The sequence below is a fragment of the Aureobasidium melanogenum genome, assembly GCF_000721775.1.
Source record: "Aureobasidium melanogenum CBS 110374 unplaced genomic scaffold scaffold_15, whole genome shotgun sequence".
Classification (NCBI taxonomy): domain Eukaryota; kingdom Fungi; phylum Ascomycota; class Dothideomycetes; order Dothideales; family Saccotheciaceae; genus Aureobasidium; species Aureobasidium melanogenum.
The window spans coordinates 431,916-459,402 of NW_024470067.1; the positions used below are offsets into that span (position 1 = coordinate 431,916).

General features: G+C 50.2%; 13 protein-coding genes across 13 annotated transcripts; 7 read left to right on the forward strand and 6 right to left on the reverse strand.

Annotated features, from left to right (window-relative positions):
- Window positions 1-3,645: 3,645 nt before the first annotated feature.
- M437DRAFT_52131 (regulator of gluconeogenesis Rmd5) lies at window positions 3,646-5,064 on the reverse strand (the record flags this gene model as incomplete). The annotated part of the gene is made up of 4 exons (XM_041022304.1): window positions 3,646-3,712; window positions 3,766-4,694; window positions 4,761-4,888; window positions 4,944-5,064. 4 exons carry the CDS (start codon window positions 5,062-5,064, stop codon window positions 3,646-3,648), a joined length of 1,245 nt encoding a protein of 414 aa, XP_040878452.1.
- Window positions 5,065-5,431: 367 nt separating this feature from the next.
- M437DRAFT_67369 (uncharacterized protein) lies at window positions 5,432-8,210 on the forward strand (the record flags this gene model as incomplete). The annotated part of the gene is made up of 3 exons (XM_041024924.1): window positions 5,432-5,622; window positions 5,670-8,068; window positions 8,197-8,210. The coding sequence occupies 3 exons, from the start codon at window positions 5,432-5,434 to the stop codon at window positions 8,208-8,210; spliced, it is 2,604 nt and encodes an 867-aa protein (XP_040878453.1).
- Window positions 8,211-8,391: 181 nt separating this feature from the next.
- Window positions 8,392-9,544, reverse strand: M437DRAFT_85880 (ferredoxin reductase-like protein; the record flags this gene model as incomplete). Its single annotated transcript, XM_041028361.1, has 3 exons — window positions 8,392-9,038; window positions 9,091-9,442; window positions 9,500-9,544. The coding sequence occupies 3 exons, from the start codon at window positions 9,542-9,544 to the stop codon at window positions 8,392-8,394; spliced, it is 1,044 nt and encodes a 347-aa protein (XP_040878454.1).
- Window positions 9,545-10,150: 606 nt separating this feature from the next.
- Window positions 10,151-12,639, forward strand: M437DRAFT_51905 (uncharacterized protein; the record flags this gene model as incomplete). Its single annotated transcript, XM_041022261.1, has 2 exons — window positions 10,151-10,377; window positions 10,431-12,639. The coding sequence occupies 2 exons, from the start codon at window positions 10,151-10,153 to the stop codon at window positions 12,637-12,639; spliced, it is 2,436 nt and encodes an 811-aa protein (XP_040878455.1).
- Window positions 12,640-12,912: 273 nt separating this feature from the next.
- On the forward strand, window positions 12,913-14,393 carry M437DRAFT_52266 (uncharacterized protein; the record flags this gene model as incomplete). The annotated part of the gene is made up of 3 exons (XM_041022327.1): window positions 12,913-13,258; window positions 13,365-13,508; window positions 13,570-14,393. The coding sequence occupies 3 exons, from the start codon at window positions 12,913-12,915 to the stop codon at window positions 14,391-14,393; spliced, it is 1,314 nt and encodes a 437-aa protein (XP_040878456.1).
- Window positions 14,394-15,764: 1,371 nt separating this feature from the next.
- Window positions 15,765-16,085, forward strand: M437DRAFT_51968 (uncharacterized protein; the record flags this gene model as incomplete). Its single annotated transcript, XM_041022272.1, has 1 exon — window positions 15,765-16,085. The coding sequence occupies one exon, from the start codon at window positions 15,765-15,767 to the stop codon at window positions 16,083-16,085; it is 321 nt and encodes a 106-aa protein (XP_040878457.1).
- A 485-nt stretch (window positions 16,086-16,570) lies between these two features.
- On the reverse strand, window positions 16,571-16,859 carry M437DRAFT_52332 (ubiquitin-like protein; the record flags this gene model as incomplete). Its single annotated transcript, XM_041022335.1, has 2 exons — window positions 16,571-16,731; window positions 16,787-16,859. 2 exons carry the CDS (start codon window positions 16,857-16,859, stop codon window positions 16,571-16,573), a joined length of 234 nt encoding a protein of 77 aa, XP_040878458.1.
- A 625-nt stretch (window positions 16,860-17,484) lies between these two features.
- M437DRAFT_76576 (uncharacterized protein) lies at window positions 17,485-18,154 on the forward strand (the record flags this gene model as incomplete). The annotated part of the gene is made up of 2 exons (XM_041026646.1): window positions 17,485-18,024; window positions 18,077-18,154. The coding sequence occupies 2 exons, from the start codon at window positions 17,485-17,487 to the stop codon at window positions 18,152-18,154; spliced, it is 618 nt and encodes a 205-aa protein (XP_040878459.1).
- Window positions 18,155-18,168: 14 nt separating this feature from the next.
- M437DRAFT_52217 (pseudouridylate synthase) lies at window positions 18,169-19,851 on the reverse strand (the record flags this gene model as incomplete). Its single annotated transcript, XM_041022317.1, has 1 exon — window positions 18,169-19,851. The coding sequence occupies one exon, from the start codon at window positions 19,849-19,851 to the stop codon at window positions 18,169-18,171; it is 1,683 nt and encodes a 560-aa protein (XP_040878460.1).
- Window positions 19,852-20,845: 994 nt separating this feature from the next.
- M437DRAFT_67375 (uncharacterized protein) lies at window positions 20,846-21,805 on the reverse strand (the record flags this gene model as incomplete). The annotated part of the gene is made up of 1 exon (XM_041024925.1): window positions 20,846-21,805. One exon carries the CDS (start codon window positions 21,803-21,805, stop codon window positions 20,846-20,848), a length of 960 nt encoding a protein of 319 aa, XP_040878461.1.
- Window positions 21,806-22,900: 1,095 nt separating this feature from the next.
- Window positions 22,901-23,890, forward strand: M437DRAFT_67376 (uncharacterized protein; the record flags this gene model as incomplete). The annotated part of the gene is made up of 4 exons (XM_041024926.1): window positions 22,901-22,948; window positions 23,061-23,351; window positions 23,431-23,463; window positions 23,549-23,890. The coding sequence occupies 4 exons, from the start codon at window positions 22,901-22,903 to the stop codon at window positions 23,888-23,890; spliced, it is 714 nt and encodes a 237-aa protein (XP_040878462.1).
- Window positions 23,891-24,352: 462 nt separating this feature from the next.
- M437DRAFT_52277 (uncharacterized protein) lies at window positions 24,353-25,813 on the forward strand (the record flags this gene model as incomplete). Its single annotated transcript, XM_041022329.1, has 3 exons — window positions 24,353-24,476; window positions 24,531-25,062; window positions 25,129-25,813. 3 exons carry the CDS (start codon window positions 24,353-24,355, stop codon window positions 25,811-25,813), a joined length of 1,341 nt encoding a protein of 446 aa, XP_040878463.1.
- A 532-nt stretch (window positions 25,814-26,345) lies between these two features.
- Window positions 26,346-27,076, reverse strand: M437DRAFT_76580 (Rho protein; the record flags this gene model as incomplete). Its single annotated transcript, XM_041026647.1, has 2 exons — window positions 26,346-26,847; window positions 27,009-27,076. The coding sequence occupies 2 exons, from the start codon at window positions 27,074-27,076 to the stop codon at window positions 26,346-26,348; spliced, it is 570 nt and encodes a 189-aa protein (XP_040878464.1).
- Window positions 27,077-27,487: the final 411 nt, after the last annotated feature.

The window sequence follows — 27,487 nt, forward strand, 5'->3', positions numbered from 1 at the left end:
CTATGTGCATACCACTCTTCTTGTCCTGGCAGTCTTTATCTGCCGAGCCTGCCGACTCAATTGAACCATGCTCCGTCGTTGTGTCGTTCTTACGATACGATCTGATACGAACACAGTGTCCGCACTTGGCAAACCCTATTTCATCCCTCGTTACATATACTGTATTCTCCTTGTTTGGAATCACTCCTTCCATCTCAGCCCTGTCATTATTGTTCATTGGTAACAACATGCGAGTCAGAGAGACGAGCAAGGGTTCACAGCATTCTGCAGAATTCTGCAGCTTACCTGACACTGACTCACGTTGGCACAGGATTAACGGAGAAGCTTCCACAAAGCGGGACCCTCCCTTTGGGATGATCCACCCTCGAGCACTCTTGCGAGTCGCGGTGAGTCCGCTTCTGGTGTTTTTGGTCCTCTGGCTCGCATGAGACGCGACCCACGACGACTGCAGCTGAGCTCCTTGTGTTTTACATCCATCTCAGCTCGGCACTCCGACTTTCTGAAACGCCGGCTCTGGCTTCAAATCTCCGCACTGAGACCTTGGGTATGGGTGGAATTGAACAGAAAACACGCAGTCAACTCGGCTGAAATCGTGCGATCTTGTTTGGCCCAGCCAGACCAGCTTCCATGACGCCGTCGACTTGCCTGGTACCTTCGCTTCGCCTGCCGAAAGGTTGAGGCAAAAAAGTAAAGTAAATAGCGACGTGAACATGCAAGCGGCGCAAGCAGCGCTTTCGGCTGCGCGCACATCTATTCGATATTGACCTACATATAAGAAGTGCTAATTGGCAGGCGAAAGGGATAACGAACCAATAACCAATTGACAATTTAGAAAGAAAAGGAGCCATAAATACGAATGGCTTTTGGCCTTTCTCCACACCAAGTGCATTTTTAGATTGATTGAGGCGCTCTGTCCATCGCTCGTACAGGCCGACCCCTTTACTGCGCTCTAGAGAAGCGCGATTGTTCTCTTCTTCGTTAGGGGTTGATGTCTAGAAATCGATTTTCTCGTCGATCATATCATGGAGAACGACAAACACAAAAAGGTTTGCGGCAGCCACGAAACAAGAACGGCAGCAGCAGTTTGTGAAACCACAGATAAAAGACCAGCCCAGGCGTCATGGTGGTTTGTCTATTTTGCTTGGGCCTTTTTTTCTGTTGTGGCTTGCTGGAAGAAGAAAGCGTCCAATCGAGAAATGCGGCTGTCCGGCAGTGAAACCGTCGATTGCCGATCACGAGCAACGAACGCTTTCTACTTTTATCATGTCCTCCATATCTAACCCTAGCGACGACAGCGGTTTGTGGAAGCTACAACAGAGATTTCCACAAAGTCGCAGTTCTCGTGGTTTGGCTTGTTGCAAGAATGAAACGTCAATCGTAGCGTTTGGGCATCATTTAGCATGCCCGCTCTCAAACAGCGCGAGCGAAGGAACAGAAAGCAGCAGCAAGAGCATGCATCCCTGCACTCATGCATGATACTCGGGAGGCGGAACGCACAAGCGAAAGCAAAAGGAGGATTTACCGTAAGCTCAAGGATTCACATGGCATGCAGCTTCCTGGCTCCAATCACATTCGCCGGCCTTTGTTTACATTCTGCTTGTTTCGCCCCCACGGTGGTGTCGATACAAACGAGATACTCTTCGCGACGACAACGCGGCGGTGCGAGTATGCGACAATTCGCATCTTGCAGCACTGGGTACCCTGTTACCTAGCCGCCCCTTGGGCTACCCTATCCAAGCGCATCCCGTCGGGAGCATGCCTTCATTGTGCAGGTCGTACGTATGCGTCTCCATCACGATGATCACATGAACTTGTTTGCGGCAACAACAGAAGGAGGAAAAGAATCGATGGCCGTGTAAAGTCAAGGACCCTGCACACCTGCAACCACTGAACAGTGCATTTTGCACTTTCCGTCAGCCACAACCCAAGACTTCCGCAGAAAACAGATCTCATGACGACGAATCAGAAGCGTCACGGTTGCACGACATTTACGATCCCAGACTCCAAGAGTTGCCGTCAACACAAAGCAACCCACTCGGGAGCTTTCCTATCGCACATCACCGCCCATTCCAAGAAGAAACATTCGCACTTCAAAGTTTCTTCACCGCATGATAAGGACAGCTCAAGTTGTTCTCCTCTTTCTTCACCGCAAGATGGCAAAAAGGAGTGGTACGCAACGATCTACGGCACCAAAAGTCTTAGAAACAATCTATTTGAGTTTTACTGCTTCGGAAAGCAGGAGCTAAACTTCTGCATCCTTTTGCATTGGCGAACTGCAAGAGGGCTAAGCCCAAGATCGACGAACCTGCATATATTCACGGAAGGGAGAAAGCAACGACCTTTTTTCCTATCTTATCACTGCTTCTCAGCAAGCCCTGAGTGCAAGGGTCTCTCTCCCTTGGACACTTGATCCAACACGACTTCCCTCACTTTACTGAAACGTGGTAAGAGAAATGCTCGAGAACAACATATTTCCCACCTTTTGCTTTTTGCGACATCCTTCCAGATCAGGTGTGCGGAACAGCAGATGCAAGGTTGTATATGCTGCATAGACTATAGTTACTTTCGTACATGAAAGGAAAAGGCCGAAAGATCCCTGATTCGTGCTCGCGCATACGTGCATGACACCGAGGCTTCGTGGATTCGTCTTTAACCTCATCATCCACATCTTGCACGTCATGCAATGGCAATGGTATATCGCACACAGGGCATTATTGAGACAGGAGAGGAGGCGAGAAAGCCTCATGAATATGACACAGGCAATCACGTGTCTCGATGCATTTCTCTCAACTACTCCGCCTATGTCTCAATAGATCCCCTATGTGCATTTAGCACAACTCATACGCGCCACTGTTCTCAAGAAGAATTCGTTGAGCTTGCAGTGTTTGAAAGCAATATCAGCGTTCACATCCGGAAACAGTTGGTTTGATTTATTTCTCTGACCCGACTCTTTTGGTCGCTTGACATGTCTCTACCACAGTGATCATGTCAACATGTCCACGCACAAGCATCACAGTGTCTTGGATGATCGTCCCCACTGTCTCTTTTGACCAACCCACAGCATCCCTTTTTGACACAAGCTTCAAACCGGCTCGTCTCGGATGACCACCATCGCTCACTCCTTGCATGAGAGAGAACCCCTTCGTGCGGGGATACCAAGTGTGTCTGTGCACATACATGTACGTAGACCTCCTCATGTATAGAGACGAGAAACCACCATATCATGACTGGACAGTTACCGGTGGGGGATGGTGAAACAAGAAGATTTTGTCACAAGACCACTTCTCAATTTCGAGGATTGTTGTGGCAGAATTGTGCTCGGGACTTTGAAAGCGAGATCGGTCAAAGACTACAGCTAATTGTCAAGATATCGTGACTAGAGCTCTGTGGACTGGTTGGCATGATTGTATTCGTATTACCCGTGTATTCGAATAAATGGGATTTGAAACTCGCGAGTACCAGAAGAAACACATTTGGATTCCCTCATGTGGGACTAGTGCTCTTGGTATCTGCCACTGATAAGTGCGGGCCTCCCAGGCAGCAACCAATAACGCCGTATGCTATGCAGAAAATAATACAAAGAAAGCAAATAAGAAGAGAAGCAAATCACTTCGAGAGCCAGAAAAGAAAGCATAAACCCAGAGCTCAGAGGAAGACTTTCCTAGCCTCTTTGGGATGTCCTTCAACGGGACAGTACGGACACTTGAACCTTCTCGAAAATGTCAGTCTTTCATCTCAAGCAGTACAGTTGGACGCGAAACTTACTTGTTTCCCCTGCTAATCTTGTCGAGCGATTCTTTGGCAATAACGTGACCGCAAGGCAGCATCATGGGCGGATTGGCATCAGTACCTTGTTCCTTGCTGACAGGACATACAAAGATAGAGTGGAAGAGATATGAATGTGGTAATGGGATCTCGACGGGGAGTTCATTGACACTAGTCCATTGACCTCCGACTTCGCCCATGACGCGCTCGAGTTTTTCCAGTACGGGAAGAGCGATGGCGCCGGCTGTTGCGGCGGTGTAAAGAGGACTCTTTTCGCTTAGACCCAGCATGGCGCAGAACTCGCGGATGAAACTCGATGCTGCATGTTCCCAGGCGTCTTCGTTGAAGAAGACACTCTTGTAAGGTGAGGATGTCAGGGCAGGAGCAAAAGCTAGCGAGCCGAGTAGAGACGACGTCTCGCGCATGTATCGAGCAGAGAAATTTGGAAATGTCTGGCGGGCATATTCGAGAGCTTGAAGGGGGCCGGACATATGATCATTGGGATCATGGCGGGTGTAGAGCTCGACGAAGCGTAGACGACATAGATCGAACTCGAGATTTGAACCTCTCAGCTCGAGCTGATGGCTGTGTTGACGAGCCCAGTTGATGGCAGGGTTCAAGTCGTGCCTGTTGCGCAGGGCGTCCAGAACGAGGTACATATGGGCAAATCTCGACTGCAGAGCACCGGCACTGTCACGGTCAATGTCGTAAAGTTGCGTGTCGTGTCCATTCTCCATGAGGCTATCCCCATCCGAAGCGGTTTTTGTGGCAGTAGTATTAGGGTTTGCATTTGCTTCGGCGATGAAGGTCTGGGCTACGTTGAACTGGCCTTCGCGCAGGAGGTGCATGGCAATTGCGCGGTTCACTAGTGCGGGTTGCGACGAGAGGGCATCGTGGTGGGAAGCAGGCATAGATTGTGGCTTGAATTTCTGGATGCAGTCAGCAGCTATAGCAGCAGAGGAGAGGGTTGCAGCCAGCAGAGAGGGTTGACAGACCTTATCTAGAGCTTTGGAATAGTCCTTGTGGGCCGAGTAAATGTCCTTGATGTCCGAGTTGACCTGGTCCAGTGAAGCCTTGACCGGCCGCTTCAGTTTGGCCAGTGTTGGCGTAGCTGCACTTGCATCTGTCGTGTATATCAGTATTCATGGACACGATTGATAAGATCGAGTCGGCCATACCGGCAGCGATGGTTTCTCGGGCGGCGACGAGCAGGTCGATCGTCTTCTGCACATCTTCAATCGTCTTTGACAGGTTGCCCTTCTTGTCCAGCTTATCCTGCTCCAACCGCAGCGACTCCATTACGCATCTGTGCAAGCTGGACTCGATGACTTCTGGTGATAGCAAATAGCAGAGCGATAACCATCTCGGTGCAACAGCTCGACTGACAAGGTCGCCATGACGTGCCGCGGGGTCGAAGAGGTTCGCTCCGAGGCCCAACCACAGCCTTCCGACTCTTGACCACCGCAACAGACTCTCAGGCTAATTAATATACAAACAATTCCACACTCTCTGTTTCGCAATCCTCGTACCTTCCTTTTACCTTGTCGCCGGTCCTGCTTATATCAAGTCGCCAGGAATCGCACACCCCTCGCTCCTTACAATCGTTTTCACGTGCATTCAAATGTCAGGACAATGATAGCATTTCTGCTGCTCCGACTAAGCGCTCATGAGCACTCCCAACTCGGCCACAGAGAGGCCTCCTGGTCCTCATAATCAGAACGTCAAACTCATCACACAACAAGAACAAAAAGCCAAAGAAAAAGAAAAGGCTGAGAAACAGTCTCCAAAACCTGATTCCAACGAATCAAAAGCACCCACACACCAACGTCTCGTCCTCACTGATCCTATCGCCTTCAGGTGAGTTTGCTCAATTTCCCATGTCCTCAAAAGCTAACTCATTCGAGATACCTGCAAGAAGATCCTGGCGTAGAAGTCATTGAAAGCAGCAAAGAACTCCAAGGCTATGAAATCTATGTCGTCGAACAATGGGCCACGTCTCGTACCCATCCAACTTTTGTCATCACCACATTTACCGGTGATCCCCAACATGTTGCTCAGGTCGGCATTCTGAGCGTTCCTACAGACGAATCTGGCTGGTCCCAACGTCTGCGCGTCTACTTCAAAGCCCTGAATCAATACCATGCCCGCCGGAGAGAGACTTCGCTTGGCATATTGATGATCACCAATTTGTCTGGCTTTCCTTCATCCTTGACCGTCATTCCCGTTCCCGATGGCGACCTCAAAAAGCATCGTTCTGAGTTTTTCGTCGCTGAAAATCTCAAGCGCATGGGCTGTTCTGGACGTGTTGGTCTGACTCTGTCTGCACCTAATAGTGCTACAGTCGCCAAATTTCACCAGCTGTACAAGACCAGTGACAAGAATCCCATCCACACTTCTGTCATCGAACTCGTCAAGCTATGTCAGGCTGCCCTCAATATCTTCGACAAACTCGATTTCGATTATGTTGATGGCCTGTTGTGTGACATCACTGAGAAAGCAGTCAATGACTGGTGGTTGGACATTGGTGCCGAATTCTATAACATAGAACCGCACGATGGTATCCTTGGGCCGACTACCGTGGCCGCTTTGCTTGGCTTGTTGATGGGTGCTCGCAATCGATTGAGTGCTGTTGGTGCGCCCGTACCAAAGGATCCCTTTGATATCGAAGGCATGAAACGCGGTATTTCACAATTTCAGAAGAGCAACAGAATGGAGCGGACTCGGAGACTCGATCGACACACCCTCGACAAATTACACAGAATATCTGCAAAGGCGGCAAATGCTGAAGGCTGGTCAGTCCCTCGTGCTGTCAAATCCACAGTGGCAGAGCTGAGTGGAAAGGGTGGTGAAATGCTTGCAGAGGTTGTCGGAAGACGCGATAAAGCAGGTATTGCTGACATTGAGACGTCGTACATCGATCGTTTCGAGCAGCTTGTGTATGGTCAACGCTGTAAGTGGCTTTGGCTAGGAAAACCTCTTAAGAACCAATCTGTCGACCTCAAGGAGCAAAAAGCAAACGAGTCCGGCAGAAGTTTGGTCTTTGGTCCAGTGGAGCGAAAGAACACGCACGAATCGACGTCGACAGCGAGAGCGGCATCTGAGGAAATCATGTCGCCAACATGGTCTTCCAGCAGAGAAGGCGAAGGGTCGATCAAGGGAGAGACCCATCTTCATCGTTCTGTCACCAAGAGAGCAACAGGATTGTTCAACGAGGGAAGAAAGGGCTTCGACAAGTTCAAAGATGCCGTTCGTGGCCACCAATCCAAGGGCTCGAAAGACGAGTCACCCATGTCACCTGTAGATTCTTCGCGACAAGACCTCAAATCCTCCCACACTCTGGAGCGAATTGATTCTTCTTCACCACCAGAAAGTCCCAAGATCCCTCAAGGCGCGGATGGAAGCCTCGACCAAGTTTTGCAGCAGGGAGAACAGCACACGAAAGCTAACGCTGCCGGACGTTCTGAGGCTCAGGATGCCAATCATCCTAGCAACCCTCTAGAACTGAACAACAGCGTCTTCCCCGTCGAAGACCCACAAAGGATAAAGTCTGAAGAGGAGGCACGGGAAGACAAGAGTGACGAGTCCGACCTTGAGGGGTTCGAGACCATCTCACGTACTATAAGCGGCGAACCTTCTATCTCAATAGCAGGATCCGACTACCACGGCGTCGACCTCAAAGAAGTCCTCCCTTCACCTCCAGACTTGGCGCAAGACATTGGTCCTCTCCTCCGGCGCATGCACTCCTACAGCGACTTTGAAACTCTCTCAGCCACACCACGCTCCGACAGTTTCTACCCCCGTCGTCTAAGTTTCTCAATCGTTGCAGATAGTATCCTTCCACCCTCACCCTTACTCCTCGCCCCTGCATCTCCGTTACCGAACCATATCCCCCTACCCCAACAATACACCCACGAAACAACACTGTCCAGCGACCTCAAAGCCACGCGCGCAACACTCGCCACCCTCGACCGCAAAGAAGGCACCTGGACACGCCAACAACTGCTCGCCACTTCCTCGCTGCTCACCCAAGCCGACGACGATCAAGCTTACCTCGATTCCATCTACCGTCCTTCCGCAGCAAACCTCCAAGATCTACGAGATGCGAGTGAAGCTTTGTTGGTCGATGAACGCGATGCCCTGCACGAAGGCGCCAAGGAGCTAGAAACTTTGGCACAGAGATTGGATTATGAGATTGAAGGACTCAAAGGCAAAGTCGAGGATGTAGAGGTCAATGTTGATGATTTTGAACGTGCGGTCCAAGGGATTGAAGGCAGGATTGATGAGTTGGAGGATTTGGGAAAGAGTAAGAGTTTCTTGGGATGTGTTGTTTCATAAGACTTTTTCTCATGTCTTTGCTTTTATAAGGGTTGGAGTTTTGGTATGGGCAATGTGTTGTTCATTAGGTGTTGATACTAGGCTGTTTGTTAGAAGCATTAGAGGGCTAGTTGTGCAGAATCTTCATCATATCCCAAGAAATCTTGATTGCCAGATTTGACACTATGAATCGTACGTCAAGAGCAAAAGCTGATTGAGAGACGAAAGTTTCGTGCAAAGGTTACAAGACATTCTATTCGTATCTAATATACATGATTACATGGTTTTGTTTCTTCTCTCTTCAGAGATAGCTTAGAACTTGTAGACCTGGTCCTTGTTGTAGCCAAGCTCGGCGAGCATACCAGTAAGGTCACCCTGATCCTTGGGGCTCTTCTTGGGGCCAGAGATGGCCTTGTACATGCCAGGAGGACCGCAGACGAAGACCTTGATGTTCTCCTTGCTGGGGTCGGGAAGGACAGTCTTGAGGAGGTCCTTGGTGATCATGCCCTTCGGGCCAGGCCAGTCCTCTGGAGGGTTGTCGAGAGTGTAGAAGGCGCGCATGCGGTTGGGGTACTTGTTCTCGAGGTCCTCCCACTCGCGCTTGAGAAGAACGTCCTCCTCGGAGACGTTGCCGAAAACGAGAGTGACCTTTGTCTTGTCGTTGGGGTTCTTGAAGATTGCGCGGGCGAGCTGGTACATGGGGGTGATGCCGGTACCACCAGCGATCAAGGCGATGTGGTCGTGCTTGTTCTCCTCCCAGGGGTACTTGGGGATGGGACCCTTCATGTCGAGTCGCTGTCCAGGCTCCATGTTGTGAAGGTGCGAGGACATGGGACCACCGGGGTACTTCTTGACGATGAAGTCGAGGTAGCCAACGGTGTCTTCGTCACTGACGGGGGTGTAGGGACGGATGACGGGCTTCTCCATCTCGGGACCCTTGTACTTGGTAATCAGAGCAGCTTCAGGGATGTCAGTATTGAATTGGACGTTTGTGACACAGGGACGACGTACAGGCAATGCTCAGACCAGAAACGCTGTCCTCCTCGGGAAGGTGGAAGCGCAGCTTCTTTGTGTTGTGGTTGATGACCTCGCTCTCCATCAGGACCAAGCTGACGAAACCTTGGTCGCCGCCAGTAAAGCACTTGGAGGCGTTGGCAGCCTGCTTGGGGATGTTGCCCTCCTCGGTCTTGGAGGCGGGCTGGCCGTAAGCACCGCTCTCGTTGGTGCTGCCGTGCTGGCCCTCAGCTTGAGCACGCTGCGAGTACATGTAACCAGCGAGACCGGCACCGGCAGCAACACCAGAGTAGAGAAGAGTGTTTGAGCCAGACTTTGCGGCGGCGTCCGAGGCGTAACGACGGACATGCTGATAGACGTGTTAATAGCGGCGGGTGTGGGCGCGATTGGGCAATTGTGGACGTACGCTGGCGGCAGTCCTCGCGGGACGGAATACTGATCTGGCGAACATGATGACTAGATATTACAATATGTGATGGGAAGGAGAGAAGAAAGGAAGAAAGGCAATTGATGGAGAAACGGCGTGCATGTCTTTCTGCGAAGCCGGCGGGAAAGCTGTCGCGACCATGATGACGAAATGTTTCCGAAGCTTCGGTCAAAAGAATCGCGCCCTTCCAAATCTGTATCCACTTTGCGCTCTGGTACCTGATAAGCGCTCTGGGGCTTGTTTCTGTGGCTGGCAGTGACCTATGCCTGGCACCTGCTGCTATCACACCTTCTCCAACTTGATCGCGTCGAGAGCAGATTCTATGTGCGTCGCTTTACACTGCTGAAGCTTTCGGAAGGAGCTATCACAGAGGCCGAGAGATAGATCATCACTATGTAGAGAACAAGGTTTACACAGTAAACACATGGCAATGTTGACTTGTCAACAGGATTGATTTGACGTTTGCGCACAGAAGCTCTGATGGCATTCAGCATCTGGTTGAAGGCTTCCAAGTTTCCTCCGTTTGAGGCCCGCGATTGTAGCGTGGAGATAAGCAACGCAAACGCCGTCATTGTTCATCATCTCCAACTTTTCGCATGAAAGCAATTTGACTTTGTCACAGTCGTCGACATGAGAATCCGGCTGCAGGTCCTCAGGCATCAACTGCCGCCGACCAAGGTCTTGTGGAAGGTCGACGCTACTACTACCACAGCCGAACTGCTCACACAAATCAGCGACTTCTTCCCGCTAGAAGCTGAAGGATGGGGTCTGGAGGATTACGCTGTCCACCTTGGTGGTTATGAGTTGCTGCACTTTCAGCAGCTGGGTGACATCTTGAAGGAGGATGATGAGGTTGTGTGAGTGTTATCACCATCGACATTGTGGGAATACAATCCTAATTCCTAGGCAGAATCCAACCACTGCAGACCAACGACGTTCGCGCCAGGAACCTCTCAGGCAGACACCAAATCTCAAGAGACGGCAGACATCTCATCGACGGTATCGCTTTCGGACGACCTCTTTTACGAGCCCCACAACACGCTCCCATTCACATCCCTCCTCGCAAACGCGCCAGGCTCGAGCCATCCCTACAAGACTCCGACCTATCCTTCGAAGAATCGAATGAGGATCTACAACTCGCCGACTTCGGTCCACCTCTTCCAGTCCCAGAGCCACGCACCCGAAGCATGGCTCAGAAACATGTCACATTCAGCCCAGAATTTCTACAAGCCGACTACGAGGATAATGGCGACGCGATCTTCGACGATTATGATATGGAGGACGACGATGAGGATGACGACTTTGAGCCTCTCTCTGATGAAGAACTTGACATTGGACAAGACAGAAACATGAAGCTACTTGAAGACGTTGATCAAGTCTCGGCCTCCACCTCAGAAGAGTCATCAAGCGATAGCGACAGCGATGACGACAGCTCTGACTCTGACGATGACTCCAGTGATAGCGATAGTGACGCTCCTTCAGAAGAGCCTATCAACAAGAACAGCAGCTCGATCGAAGCACTCGTCAACCCTAAATTTACCACAGCTCCGCCAACTAAACAGGCTCCTCCTACGAAACAAGCTCCTCCTGGTGATGGCAAGCAGCGAACTCGCGCTAGGAACCGACGCCGCCGTGATGCAAAGAAACTTGCCTGGCTGAAGTCTAAGGGTCATCTGCCTGTAAACGCCACTCGTCAGGATCTAAAGAAGTGGAGAGAGGAGAATGAAGAGAGTCGTGTTTCTGCTTCGGTATCTGATTCAGACGACGAATCTTCCAGTTCAGATTCGAGCTCAAGCTCAAGCTCGGACTCAGACTCTGATTCTGAATCTGAGACTGAACAAACAGAGACGATTGCTCCACCTGTAGTCAAGAAGCCAGTACCCATGGTTCCTAGGCAACTAAAGGTCAAACCCAAGGCCAAGAAGCCTCTTACGGAACCCACGTCCGACGAGTTCAACCAAAAGAGAGAGGCACTCCTAGCTGCTTTACAATCTGGTGGCGTTGATGTCAGCAACGATCTGTCGACTCCTTCAGAAGACGCTGTCATGAGCAATGCCGATCCCAGCACAATGTCCGCGAACGAGAACAACACCACTCCACAGCCAGAAGCCCGTAGAGCAAGACTTGACCTGGCAAGCTCCAACCGTCTCCTGTTCAACTCTCTTGGTGTCCGTGCTCCTAAGAACGACGCCGACAGACAACGCCTACAAGCTAAACTCGCTGCTCAAACCACACGCAAGCCAGTCATCAAGCCTGCTGTTGTTGTTGCTGCTCCCGAAGAACAGTCCAAACCCGTAGAAGAGGAAGAAGGTTCGACCGACATTGATGCCTGGAAGTCAAAGATCTCCCTTTCAGCCGTGGAATGTGCACCCGGATCAGAAGAGTATTACTATTCTACTCCGCCTTTCCCATTCTACCAGCGCTGGGATCCAAGTCAGCGTATCAAGAAGCGCAAACGCGGCTCTCAAGCTTTTGATTCTTCCAAGCTACAGCGCACTGAAGAAGAGCTCAACAACAGCTACAGTGAATACTATAACGAAGGTGCTGATGGCGACGCTCTCAACTATGGCGATGACGAAGATGAGACTGCTGGTGCAGCGCAAGAAGCGGATCAGGAAGCCGCTACTGCACAACTCCTCGCTGAGTCCTCAGATGCCGCCGACTTACCACCTTTGCCGTCCGACCTTTCCACTCTGCCTCTATTGACGGAAGAGACCACACTCCCGGGTGCTATCATCACATTCACACAGTTTGAAGTTTCGGCTGCTACTAACTGGGCACCCGCCATGTCTCCTGTGCGCACTGCCTCCATCCAACATGTTTCAGACAACAAGACTCTGGGATTGCAGTTGGCCAAACGCGACATTCCTGGTCGGAAGTACGACAGTCAAGGTCGTAGACTCTTCGACAAGTTCGAAATGATTACTGGTGATGAAGAGGATGACGATGCTGACGATGGCTTCTTGGAGGTTGAGCTGTCTGCGTTGATAGAGCCCAGACTACTTCAAGCTGCAGGTGTCAGTGAGAAGAGTGCTGACGAGAAGGAAATCCAAGAGGAGGAAAAGCACACGATTGCGAATGGAGACCAGAGCAATGAGATGATTGGTGTTGCTTTGTAAGGATGGATTTTCCATCGCGATACGAAAAGGTGTTAGATACCCAGAGGTCAAGAAGCTTTGTTCCAATCTACTACCGGTTTCTTTGCTCGTCTCGAGCACGTAACGATCAATTGGCAAATTGTATGCTCTTGAGAATCCATGTGATGCCTTGACCCCGCCTATCTTGCCCTATCTGATATTCCCCGCATGGAGACAATATATCTCCTGGCGACCTCTCTTCTTCACCATACCACAACATCAAACATGCTCGACTCTCACATGATGGACGAAGAAATGGAAGATGACTACGTGCTCATCTCGGCGCCGAACCTTCCAACTACCCCCACTGTTTCCTCGTCCTCCGCACCGTCTCATCTCTCCACCATATCTACCTACATCGACCACCTGAGTCCAGAACTCAGGCACCTCAGTCTACTCATCCACGATAATCCCGAATTGAACTATAAAGAGTACAAGGCTTATGCCTCGTTAGTAAAGTTCTTCAAAGCATTGGAAGGATGGGAAGTAGAGGAAAAGGCTTGTGGAATTGACACGGCATTTATTGCTGTTTTCGATAACAGAAAAGCTAAGTGCAAAGATGGTTCCCAAGGAGAAGTCGTGAGTTTCAATGCCGAGTATGGTGAGTTGTCTCCCATTCATAGCACGTAAATTGAATGATGGAGGTGGGGAAGTGAGGTTTAGATTGCTTGTATAGATGATCAAGTACTGATGTGTTTGGGGACCAGATGCTCTACCAGGAATTGGACATGCCTGTGGGCATAATCTGATTGCCATCGCATCCATATCTGCTGCTCTGGCCACAAGACATGTTATGCAGAAACACAACATTGCAGGAAAAGTGGTGCTGTTCGGCACACCCGCTGAAGAAGGTAGCCCCCTCATACTCCCATCATACCACAAAGATGCACATCTAATAAGACACAAACACAGGCGGCGGCGGCAAAATCAAACTTCTAAATGCAGGAGCATACGCCAAACACAACGTCAGCGTCTCCCTGATCTCTCACCCAGGAATAACTCCCGACGCCTCGTTAGTGCGTACATCAGCCTTCTCAGCTTTCGGGGTTGAATACTTTGGCAAAGAAGCCCATGCAGCAGCTGCACCTTGGGAAGGTATCAACGCGTTAGACGCTTTGATAACAGCATACACAGCCCTCTCTTGCCTGCGCCAACAAACCCAACCGGGAGATATTATACAGGGATGTATTACCCAGGGAGGAGTCAAACCTAACATCATACATGCATATGCTGCTGGGGATTTTGTGGTTAGGTCGAGTACCAAGGAGAGACTTGATGCGCTGAAGAAAAGAGTCGATGCTTGTTTCGAAGGTGCTGCGAGAGCCACAGGTGCAGAGTTGAAGATCACGCCGCAATCGACGTATCTGGATCACGTACCCAACAAGGCTCTGGGAAGGAGTTATGCAAAGCATTTCATTGAACTAGGAGGAGAGCTGGCAGCGCCGGAGGTAGAATTGCTGACTAGTGGTACGCAAGCGAGTACTGATCAGGGAGATATCAGTCATGCTTTTCCTTCTCTGAGTCCTGGCTTTTGGATCAAGAGTGTTGCTGAGGATGGGAAGCAAGGTGGTGGACCGCACACGCCTGACTTTACTAGAGCTAGTAGGACGGAAGAGGCGCATGATAAAGCATTGATGGTTGGAAAGGCTTTGGCTGCTACGGCTGTTGATGTGTTGACAGTAGATGGATACTTGAAGGAGATCAGGAGAGAGTTTGATCGTGGTCTGGAGACCTGACCATTCATTCAATACACTTCATAGTCTCTTATGTTCTCGTCTCCACTCGGCCTATCAACGCCTAGTCTTCGCTTTTGCGGCACGTCTTAAGGTATCCACCATCTTCCGCTTCAAGCCATCGCCATCAAACTTCTTCATGAAAGCCAGTAGCAACCTCCTCTGCATACCATCTGGAGTCTCGCAAGTTTGACTTTGTAATTGAGACGAGTCGGTATCCACAAATTTCGACGAAACTGTTGGTCATCTATGTCATCCACATATCTGACCAAGGCACCGCTTGAATGTTCCATAAGCCACGCGTATGGCGAGTCCCCAAAGGCGAACAGATCCATGCGTTTCTTTTTCGGATGCAAGAGAAAGATCTCGAAGATCATCAGACGAATCTCTGTAGCCAGATCCATCAGTCCAGTAGACGGTCGTGGTGTGAGACTTTTATTTTGCGACATTGTTTGTGACATCGCTAGTGTCAGTTTGTTGTGGCAGGTATCCAAATTAGAGATTTGTGAACAACAGGAAAGAGGAAGAAGGAAAAGACGGAAGCTAATAAGGTAGATAAAGAGTCATTGCAGCTGCTTTAGAGACAACTAACCCATTTCAGCTCCTATTTCACCTTGGCTCCTCGACCTCTCTCTACTTGGTCTAACATGCTCGTGGCCACTGCTGGATCTAGGTCAGGAGCTTCGGTATACAGAGGACATGAACGTTGATCGTTTGGTGGGCCTAATGAACTCGAACAGTGATCAAAGATTGGCGATACTGCTTAACTTACACTCGCGTCAGTAGGATATTATGTTTGCTGAAACGTGGAGCCGGGCTTTGTATTGTACCCCAAGTCGCTACGAAAGAACATAAGATTGTGATGCAAAAAGAGCAGAGACCTTACATTGCAGAAGAAGAATGGAGGAAGATGGAAGAAGTGCAAAAGAAGAATTCCGACACGGGGAATTGAACCCCGGCCTCCTCGGACCTAGTTGTTCTGTTCGAACGGTTTGAGAGCGAGAAATCCTAGCCACTAGACCATATCGGATGTTGTTGAAGCATTGCCTGTCTTGTGCAAATATATGCTGACAAAGATCAGCTCATCCATACGACATGTTCCGCTCTACCTTGGTTGTTCGGCAGCCCCACTCTACGTCATGCTGATTATGATGCTATACCGAGCTCTTCCTAGATATGTTAAAGACCTTGCAAAGTCCCAGAATCCTATCAAAGTATCCTTACAACTTTTCTGTCCTATACACAAACAATTCCTTGCACTCTCACATACCAATTCTCAAGCTTTCGAACAGTATGACTTCTGAAATCCATCTATTCATACTCCCCACTAACACCTCGGCAGAATCACAAACCACAACAATGTCTTCGCGCACAATGCACCTGTTCCGCTCCACCCGCATGCAGCGCCTGCGTTCTTTCCCTCCCACCTTCCGCACTTTCACCGCTTCTCCCCTACGCAGCATCAAGGAAGACGCCGCCCGCTCCCCCGAAGAGCTTGAGAAGACCAAGCAAGAGCAGCTCAAGGCACAAAAGCAAGGAAAGGCGCAATGGAACGAGAACCTGGCTTCTGCAGGTGAAGCTTCGATTACCGCAGACAGAGAGAATGTTCATGACCACGACAGCCACATGGAGGATTTGCAGAAGGAGACGGCGGGACAGGCGGAGAAGGAGCATCCTCATGGCAAGAAGAACTGAGAGTCCTGAGAGGGGATATGTATGTTAGTCAACAGTTATCACTGTCGGCCTGCTGGCAGGCGTATGCTTAATGAATGTCATGTAATGACGCTGAATTACGGGTTGACACGGTGACTGAAGATTGATGTGAAACGAGAAACAAGGCTTGAGAATGGCAGACACAAGTGGTCGTATGTATGAGATACGCGGACGAGGCCGGCCCCAGAGAATTCTCGTTTTCATTACGAGGTGACGAGACTCTTCAAGCAAGCTCCCAAGATGAGATTGGCAAGGTTGGGGTCTCTCGCAGGGACCCGTCCAGCTCAGCATGAATATCTAGATTCTGGTGTCCACCATGCGCCATGCTCTGCTAAGTGTTTAACAAGCCCTCTTCGAGTACCGACACGGTGTACAGCTTTTTCTGAGTAGCGGGTGCCAGGCGCTGTCTGCTAACAGCATAATGTTCTGGTGTCGTAACAATGAGACCGCATCGTCCAGATGTCCTTTCAATCGCCAGTGTCGAGTTCCAGGTCGAGCTGTACACCATTACTAACGCCGTAATCATCCAGAGTAAGATGGTCCTTGAATGGGCGTTCGCCTTGTCTCTTCAACATAATCTCATGAGGCTGACGACCAATACGTGCAGCAACCATAGCCTTGAATGCTTCTACACAAAAGGTCAGCACTTGTTAATAGAGCGTCGAAGTATAGACAGCACTTACTGACTGGATCGCTACCCAAGCAAGGAATAGCAGCCTTGGTTCCCAGACGATCATTCACATTGACAATAATCATAGGCTCCGCACGACTGGGGGCAGCGACGGGTTTAGGCTTCTTCTCCTTCTCTTTATCACCCTTGGGTTTGTCCTCTTTCCTCTTCTCTTTCCTCTCATCTCTGCCTCCATCACGTCTAGGTGAGCGTCTTCTATCACCGCCATCTCTGTATCGATCACGGTCGTCTCGTCTGGGCGATCTGGGGCGATAGCTGTCTCTGTTGCCATCGCGTCTAGGTGAACGATCTCGGTATCTGTCGCGATCGCGGGGTGGCGAAGAGCGGCGAGGCGCATCATCGCGGTTGCGTTCGTCAAAGTCGCGGCTGAAGCTGTCGTTTGCGCGCGAGCCTTTGTCTTTCCAGCGAAATCCTCCTGATGACTTTGGTTTGCGCGGTGGTGAGCGCGAGCGACTTCTATTCCTCGACGGTGAGGGTGGCATCTTTGCGATGTCTAGAGCGTGTGTTGAAAAAGAAGAAGAGAAAAGGTGAGCTCTAGGTTTGGGCAGAGAGCTTGAAAGGGCAGGGTTGTGGTTCGTCATGCAACGCTTCGCTTTGCGCGCGAAACATCCATTTCACTTTACATAGCAACCTCTTTCCACCTACTTTAATGAACTCGGATCTTTTCTACCCGATTCGGTTCAAATCAGAATGAGGAACATGCTGACTGTAAAACGGCCTTCGCCAACCACGGTGCTATACAAAGTATCAACTCGCTCAGCAAACAACACAGTCCCAGCACGAGTCCGCCGCACCCTGATCGGACTAGTCAGGATACTAATAGGCCTGACTCTTCTCTGCATCCTCATCGCGAAAGCACATGAATTTGCGACTCCACGTTGGAAGGTCCATACAGACTATGCTTCTACTTTTCTACCTCCAGCGCTGACGGAATTGGCTACAACTTCTGCATCTCGTATCCCCTGGCTCTACTTGGCTCCCATCAGTTTGGCAATTTTTTCTGTCATCTTTCGCAAAGGCTATACTACAGAGTCTCTTCTTGTGATTCGTGGTATGGGCGTGCAGACAACGACGAGCAGCCCGACATATCTTAGTACTGCAACTACGAGGTTCATTCCCACCAACATGATTCAGGATATCTTTGTCTACGAAGCTTTCAAAGGATTTGAGGTTAGATTCTATCTGGCTATTGTGGTTGAAGGTGAACATGATGTTGTTGTGGTCTTTCCGGTAAGTTCTTCTAAGGTATGCATGTACATGTGTATGCTGACGGCTATGGCAGAGTATACTCCCGCGCAGACGAGTTCTGGAAGAGGTTTGGAGAGGTGCAAAGTCATGTTTGTATGAGCCAAAGTCGTAGCCAATGGCTTGTATCTACTCATCTCCTTCATCCTTGCGCATGAACTTGGGCTTATAAGGACCCTTTCTCTCGAGATACCTAGCGTTCACCACCTCGACGGGTTCCATCCTCTGTTTACGAGCAATTGGAACATACGTGCCTACTGGTCTAGGCCAATCGCCGCCGTCGAACAATCTGGGACTTCTTTCGGTTGCTGGAGGCAGCTTGACGTCTGCTGGTGACCGCTTGCCTTGTGCAGCGACAACATCCATCAGACTACCAGCCAAGATCTCGTCCATCTTGCGCTTGTGCCACACCTCCCAAATCGAGTCCATAATCCCCCCTTTGCCGAACTTGCTGTCTCCACCATCGAGATCGGGACGCTTGTTGGTCTCGCGGCCGCCAGTCTCGCCTACATAGACCCAATCCATGTCATCTTCTCTGCTCTGATCGTTATCAGGATGATCGGGGAAGATGCAATCCCAGAGAACTAGCGGAGCATCTGTTGCCATCTCATACTTCGGCCTTGTGGGATACTTCTCCATGTCTAAAAGATCCGAAATGATTGATGGTGGTTCAAATCCTTGGCCGACCAAGAACAATACCGCAACCAAATGGCGCACCTGGTGCCACAAGAAAGCAGATCCGTTGACATCGAAGGTGTAGATCTTGGGAATGCTCAAGTCACCGTTCACGCCCGTCTTGTTCTCGCCATCTGCATTCTGAGCAAAAGCCGGATGCGAGATGAAACCTGCAGGCGTCTGACTGACATCTACCTCCTCGATCGACGCCTTGAAGATCCTCCTCTCGAAGTTTGTAATTTGCTTCGCTGGGTCCACCTTGCAGAAATTTCGGAAGTCGTGCAAGCCCTCATATCTCTTCGCCGCGTCTTTCATGGCTTCAATATCCAGGTATCCTTCTCTTAATGTTTTTCCAGTTGCTGTGGTCATGAGTCCAGCATCTCCAGGTACGGGCGCGAAAGCAGGCTGGGTAAAGAAGTATCGGTATCGACGTTCGCGACAGTTGAAGCGAGCATTGAAGTCGGCAGGAGGCGTCGGGCACCAAGCCAGCATTCTGATGTCCTCAGGCAAGACACGGTTGAGCAGTTGGATATACGGTAGCTCATCCCTAATATGATCCCAAGGCTTCTCTGGTTTTGCGTCTTCCTTGTTGGCTTCCTGCTCTTTCGCATTTCCTTCAATTCCTTGCATTGCATCTGCATTCTCTTCTTGTGCTGGCTTTTCCTTCGGCATAGGTTGCAGACTTCGCACACGAATACCGATGACTTGTCCAAAAGCACTAACACCTCTATCCGTCCTTCCACATTTCGAGTAGTCTGTGCCTTCCCAGTCGATTTCTCCTTCTTTCAATTGACCCTGCCTCGAAGGAAAGATCAACCGTGTCTTTGTCAAAGCCTTCCACAACTCTTCCTCAATTGTAGGCAATGGCGTTTTATTTCCAGTATGATGTTCAAAGCCATTATATCTCTGACCCAAATACGCAAACTTTAGCGCAATGTGTCTGGTATTGTAGCGACTAGCATCAAAAGGACGATCTTGCTTTTGTTTCTTCTTTGGCGGAAGGACAGTTGATGGATCAGGTACGGGAGCGATACGATTGTTGCGCAGTTGGGCTTCTAGATCTGCAATGCGTTTCTGCAATTGTTCGGATGTCCAGGTGGTATAGTCTGGTGTTTCTGCTGGGTCTGGGAGACCCATTCTTCTTCGTCTTGCTCGGCGCGATGTGCTGGTGCTTGTGCGTGTATAGTTGAATGGAATGCGAGATGCAAGTGTCGAGATTCTGGACTCTGGAAAGGAGCAACTCGCTGTAGAGGTCAAGGACCAGAGGGCTGAGCGCATGTGGTTGTTTCAGCGAGCATTATTTTTTGTGACTTTCGAGATTCATGATGCTCTCATGGCGGGGAAATGCCAAGGCCAGAGATGTTGCTGTCAGTTCTCATCCAGAAACTCAACAGGTCATGAAATGCTTGGGCAGCATGATAGCCTCTCTTGTCCATGCTACAGGAATGCACCTGGAGATAGATTGCTTTGATAGTCTTGAATAGGTGCATTGTTATAATACTATATTGTACTTGTCTACTATTAATTGAGATGCGGTCGTCACATTCGTTACTGCTTCAAGAACGCTACTTGTTCTTGTTGCTACATCTGGTCGTCGCACTGACGACTCTGACTCACGAACAACCCGTGTTCATGAGATCAATTATGATTTGGAAAACCATTGACAACGTGCTCAGCCCGTTCGATGCTGGAGCTGACTCTGCCGCAAGTTAATGACCGATTTACCGACTTTGGCAAAGCCGAGAACCCAAAGCCAAGCTGAAGCAAAACAAGCCGGCCCTTTTTCGTGCTGTGTCGGTTTCCAATTTCCCTATCAGCAGCGAAGCGCGATTTGTTGTTCTGCCCAACCTCCCTCTCCGCTTCTTCCGGTCCGGAGTGGATATTTTATTGAAGTGATATTGGCTTCAATATTTGGATGGGAGAAGGCTAGGATGCAGTTCCAGCCAACCCGAATGGCAGGGCGCGGCATGCTGTTCACGTCGGCGTATCGTCGGCCGGTGGTGACAACTCGTTGGGACCGATAGAGCTCACATTGCACCGCGGTTGTGGCTTGTTTGGGCTCGTAGGATTTGCATGTGAAGTCTTCCAGAAGTCTTGTTTGCTTGGGAAGTCTGCCAGTTGCTTACTCCACTCAGGGGCCTGCAACTAGCGACATGCGGCGTGCAATCGTGTTCATCGAGGGCAGCTCCATTTGGAAAGGGTTGAGTGTCTGCCATGCATTGTTGACAAACGACTGGAGCCACTGTTCCTCTTCCTGTGCCATCTTCATCTGAACCTTGGCTAGCTTTGAACGCTTGATAGTGATGCCCGGCACCACGGACTGCCTTCTCGGGTAGATCGTTTTTGTCGGGGTCATGAGGGACATTCTGCGCTCCGAGAAGTATGAGAACGAGGGCAGGGGGTTGTCTTCCGGTGTTCCAGGTGGTGTCATCGAGAGCTCAAGCTTCTCACACTGACGCATCAAATCCTGCATTCCGAGGTTCAAGTCTTCGGCCTTCGGTTCGACGTATTCGTAATAATCAGGTCCCCATAGCTCATCTTCCTTGAGGGCATCACGCAGAGAACGGAGGAAGAAGTCGAATGAAGGAAGAGTAGGGCCGTGGCCAGGTTCAGGGCCCTTTGCACAAGAAAGCATGCACGCGGCAGCCATTAGTCTGATTTGAAACTCGGCATCCAAGGCGTGTTGCACTACGCAAGCAGGACAATTCTTGCTAAGGCACCAATCTTCGTCATCAGCCAAGAACGAGGTGAGCCAAACAAAAGCATTGCGGCCCTTATTCCTAAACGCGAACTCGATATCCTCTGGTTTGGTAGCCTTGGTGTACTTCTGAGCAATCCTTGTTGTGTGATCGTGAAGAGCTACGACAGGTGCGAGCAGAGCATGAAGTATGTCTCTCATCAGAATCCAGGCCTGTTTGTCCTCAGTAATGTCGGTTTCATGGTCCTTGCAAAAGTCGTTGCAACATTCATTTGAAAGGTGGTCTCGGAGTATGCTAAAGCCTTCCGAGTCTTCTAACAAGATAGCATCCTGGACTGTGATGAGGAATGGCGTAGTATTCGGCGAAGACAGACATGATGTTGTGGAAGGCATCTTGGCGATGGTAACAGTTGAATGCGAGGGGGACCGATGAACATCAGACAGATGAGAGAAACCTTGATAGAGGGAGGGAGAGGGCGTTCATTGATACATATACCTGGCTGGCCGTTTAGCGCCGACACTCTAAACCGAGAATCAAAATTGGCTCTTTTGCGCCATGTGAACATGCTCATCAGGGTTCATGACCTATGGTCATGGCACTTCACCGGCGGAAATAGTCCTAACGCGCATTGACTTAATGTCGACACATGACCACGACTCGAGGCAGAGAAGCGAGCGACTAGCATCGTTTGCGGACCTACCGTTCAAAGACATTTGCTTCCTTTTCGCGGAGAGAACAATGGCATTACCCAGCAAAGAACGATGATTGCTCTTCGGAAGACTCGCTATCACGATCGCCTTGCTTGGGGTCTCCAAGCATTACGCATGCTCTGCTTCCTGAACCAACCGGAGTGCCATCCATGGCTGCAGGTCCGAAAATTCAAAGGCTTTCTGCCATTTTGGGCAGCCCTGTCTCACCGCGGCTTACCGCCTCGGTTGAAGAGCGGATGGAGATGGCTCTTCCTCGGCAAACTTCTGACGAATGTGGCTTCAGATCCGGTCGACAGTTTCACTGCGGAGACAGGCTGGATGCGTCGAGCCTTGATGTCGGCCCGCTTCAGAAATGCCATCTCGAGCAAATGCCAATAACTTACGTTACAGGTATCGCTGTTGTTTTCCACACCAGCAACCGTTGCAAATCGACGACGTATGTTGTGCCCATCATCCTATATATTGCCTGTAGCATCTTACCTAGACCCTTCTTTTGTCTCTCCGGTAGATCAATCTATGTAATGGACCCCGCATGTTCATAGAGCCTGGATGCCCATGCAATGCAGGCGCTAAAGATCGATCTAGAACGGATCATTTGCGAAGGCTGGCAATTCTTGAACAGCCGGTCCTTTCTGTCTCGGCCTCTGCGACTCCTGCTCTGCGAGACAATATCACCGGCTGATCTCTTTTGGCTTCATGAGCACCAGCACGTGGAGGCAGCCCATGGGGTAAAGGCGCATGGAGAACAACCGTCAAAGACTCGGGTGAAGACGTGAAATGACTACTGGTCGCTGCAAGCGAAAATCCCAATTGAACCGACAGTGGGTGAGTGGTTTTGATTTGCCGACGAAGCCAGGCTATATGTCCAGTCTCGCAAATGGGGGTGTTTTGCTCAGGAAGACCTTCGTCTTGAGGCTGCTATGCTTGTGCAGCAAAGTTGGTCCACAACGACCGCATTCGCACGTGTTGCAATGAGAAAGACGAGATATTGATATGCTCACCTCGGCAGTTTGCGGGATCTGGTAGAGTTCTCGTACTCGCAAGAGCACCAGTTTCCATTGGAAGTACGAGCATATTCGTTGTCACCCGTACGAGTGTGGTTGCATATAATTCTCAAATAAAACCAGTTCTTGAAGCCAAAATGCCGCTTGACCAGACAGCGGAGAGATGCGCATGGACAGCTCAAAGTGTCAAACTGGCGAGCATCTTCAGATACAACGATCAGGCCGTATTGGCATGACTGGCAATAGTGCCTGTGGACTCGGTCTAGCCACGCAACACTCACAGATGACTGACTCTGCTTGCAGAATTGGTGGCTAGTACCAGTTTTCGCCGTGCTGGTTTGAGAGGATCCTCAAGCCGCATAGAGGTTCTCTCGTATCCGAGTTTTCAAGTGGCTGAGATATCTCTATGTGGCTGATGTAGGCACGTGGTGTCAAGCACTGGAGGCTTGAAAAGCGGCTTGAGACAAATGCTGCTGCTGAGCACCTGCAACGAACCACGCGGCCTCTCGGGTTCGAGTGCGGCCAGCCTCTTTTCGATTTGGCAGACCACGAACCTTGGGCTGGAGGCGAACCACAGGCAGCGGCAGAGGAGGGCCGCCGCCGCGGCTTCAAAACTTGGATTGCAAACACTTTCGGGAGATTGTTGGCGCAGGACGTTTCGACGCACAGGCCACTTGCTGATGTTGTGACAGGTCAACGCAGAAAGAATGCTGTCGGCAGTCAAGAAAGGCAACGAGTCAATGTCATCTGCGACGATGTATGAGAGATTCAAGTAAGAACACTCCTATGCAGTAACACGTTCGGGTGCTTGCAGCTTGACAAGCAGAAGATCTGCAGCTCTCCATGGGGATAGAGTGCGCGATGAAACTGCAGTGGATCCCCTCAGGTTGAGCCAGATCATCCTTCTTGCTGCCGCTAAAACATGGACTAAAGTCAAGTTGGGATTATACATGTAAAGGTGGCCGAGGACTTTTTCTATTTCTTTCAAGTACGGCCTACTTTCGTTTACCTACTCTCTCTGCGCAGGCCTATTCTTCGATTCTTCTTCAGTAGTCACTCGCTCATCTTCGTTGTCATCTTGTTTGAGGAAGCCACGACCCCTTACCTCGTTTGTCGTCGTAACCGCTCAACAACGCCATCAATCAACCTTTTCTAATTTCTTATCACCAAACAAATTCTTCCTGTCAAATCTGCTTCTTTCCCAAGCAGTTTACCTTCCATCAAAATGCGTTCTTCTCTCAGCATTGCATGCGGAATCGCATTCGCCGCAGTCGCCTCTGCTATTCCCACAATCTCGGTCAAGGGAAGCAAATTCTTCACTAGCGATGGTAACCAATACTTTGTTAGAGGTGCGAAATTTCGTATTCATCAATCGAGTTGAGGGAGACTAATATTAAATATAGGTGTTGCTTACCAGCTTGTTCCCGATGATCCGCTCGTCGATAACACCCAGTGCCAGTTGGATGCATCATTGATGAAGACTCTGGGTGCTAATGCCATCCGTGTTTACCATGTGGACCCGGAAGCTGATCACCAGGACTGCATGAAGACTTTCGCGGACGCTGGAATCTATCTCTTTGTGGATCTCGACACTTTCACCACTCAAATTGAGCAGGACACTCCTGCATGGAACCAGACTCAGTTTGATGCGTTCGCCAAGGTCATGGATGAGTTCCAGCAATTCGACAACACTGCTGGTTTCTTTGTCGGTAACGAGGTTCTCACCACTGGAAACGGCTCTGTTGCTGCTCCTTATGTCAAGGCCGCTGCTCGTGACATGAAGGCATACCGCAACAGCAAGAACTACCGCAACATCCCAGTTGGATACTCTGCTGCAGATATCTCTTCCCTTCGTCCCAACCTCCAAAACTACCTTGCTTGCGGTACCAACTCATCAGATGCTCTGGACTTTTTCTCCCTCAACGCGTATGAATGGTAAGTTCTTCAATCCGGCAAACACAAATTTGAGAGCGAATACGGTACTAACAGAATCCCCAATAGGTGTGGCGAGAGCTCTTACCAAGTTTCTGGTTACGAGCAGTTGACCCAGAACATCACCGATTACAACATCCCCATCTTCTTCTCAGAGGTCGGCTGCAACACTCCCAAGCCCAGAACCTTCGACGACCAGGCCGCTATCTTCGGTCCTGAGATGTCACCTTACTGGAGCGGTGTGATCATCTACGAGTGGATTCAAGAGACCAACGATTATGGTCTAGTCTCCTACGGTCCTGAGGTTGCCGCAACTGCAACTCAAGCCAATGTTGTCGATGGATTCACCCGTACTGGAAACCCCACACCAATCTCGCCTGACTTCTACAACTTGAGCAACCAGTGGAAGACACTTACTCCTTCCAGTGTTTCTGAAGCTGCCTATACTCCTAGCAACTCTGCTCCTGCATGCCCTGCCTACACCTCGGGTGCATGGGAGGTTAGCGGTAACGTCGCACTCCCTACTATTGGCCAAACCTACGATGCTCAGGCCGCCAGCGGTGCTAGCTCCACCTCAGGCGCAACTGGCACTCAGACTAGCAGTGGAAGCCACAGCACTGGCAGCGCCACTCGTAGCAGCAGTGGTACTGCTGCCACCGCTAGCCACACTGGTATGGCTAGCCCTAGCAGACAAATCGCTGGTATGGGCGTTGGTCTGGTCACTGTCATGCTCGGATTCATCTGGTGGTTGTAAATTATGTCTGAGTTGATCTGATGTTGTGGGCTTGGTGCATTTGCGTCTCATTGGAAAGGTTTCTTCAAGAATGATGGGATTTTGGCCACGTTCTCTTTCAAGAGAATATCATAATCTGTATAATACATTGCTACATGGTACAGTTCTACGCATACTCCCATCGCATAATGCATTCGCTGTGGTTTTCGGATGTCCTCCTGTGATCCAATGAGACAATATAGGATTGGGCCAGGGTCATCCTAATAACATCTCTGGTTAAGTTTTGTTAGACAACATACTTGTCCGAACCTCATGAACAAGTCGAGGGAGCTAATTAAAGAATGTTTGGGTTTGCAAAGAATGGTATCTTGTTCAGAAGGATGAAGGGAGCATATCCCATGCTGGAAGGCGTTTTCTCGTTGGTAAAGCCGACCCCCACCACTGACTATCTTGTCTACGGAGATGAAAGGTGCCAAATTCGGCGACTCAATAGAAAACAGGCTCCTAACATCCTTCTTCGTTCTTTTGCATATACGATGAAAAGATTCATATATTAAATCAGTATACAAGCAGGCGGATCAGACTTTCCACCCTGCTCAGTAGTCGTCGCAACAGCCGTCTTAACAATATCCTCCCAAACCTCAGCACACAGCTCGCCCGTCACAGCACTACATTCGCAATACCGATCACACCTCATCTCCGCCGCTACTCTCAAGGCTTCCTGTGGAAACACCATGTCCTCGACATTCTCCCTCCGCAAGTCCCGCTGCAGACCAAGCACAATGATAGGAATGGTTTCGTCATAGTTGAAATGCGTTTCTACGATGTGCTTCCATCGGCCTTTGAGAGAGTTCAAAGAGTCTCGCGACGGTATCGAGAAGCAGAGTAGTATCAGGTTGGGTCGTAGTAGAGTGTAGGATGTGGGAGATGATGTGTCATAGAACTCCAAGGTGTAGGGTCGTTTGCGGCCACGCAGCTCAAAGGCAAATGGTTGGTCGAGGTCTCGTAGAGCAGGTAGAGCGGATGTGGTGTTCTTTGGACCCAGAGCTAGGCGACTTGGAAGAACAGTCAGGTCATAATCTGAATGCTGTGTTCAAGCATTGCGAAGAACGAGAAGCAAAGAAACTTGAATTTGCAAGAAATGTGTCACATCGCGGAGAGGTCCGTGTGGCTATGGAGGAGACTAGAAAAGGCACGTGGCGTGTGTGGTACATACGAGAGAAAGGTGGTCTTGCCTACGTCGGCATCGCCCAGTAAAAGAATGCTTACTTCTTGAGACTCCATCGAGGTGTTTGCGTAGGCAGTGTATTACTCGAGGCTTAGGTGAGAAGATCAAACTGCATCAAGATGCACAAGAAGCGGTCCTGACCAGGCAGATGACAGTTGAAACGCAGCACAGAGCCAAGAACAAGGCGAGACATGCAGCTGGGACCAGCACTGGGCGACAGGAGAGCGGTGGCCTGCCTTCGGGCAGCGGCATGCGTGGGGCGCCAAAGCTTGAGGGACAAAAGTCCTTCAACCCCAAGTTTGCGCGAACTCTATCCCGACATCCCACCATGACGGAGTCAGACTTTTTTCCCTCTTCACACATCCCTTGACGGCGCTCTTGACTCATCTCGAACAGCCTCGACGTCCTTCCTCACCTTCTCGCCTGCGTGAATCGATCCGCGAGCCCGCAGCTTTCCCCACAGCAGG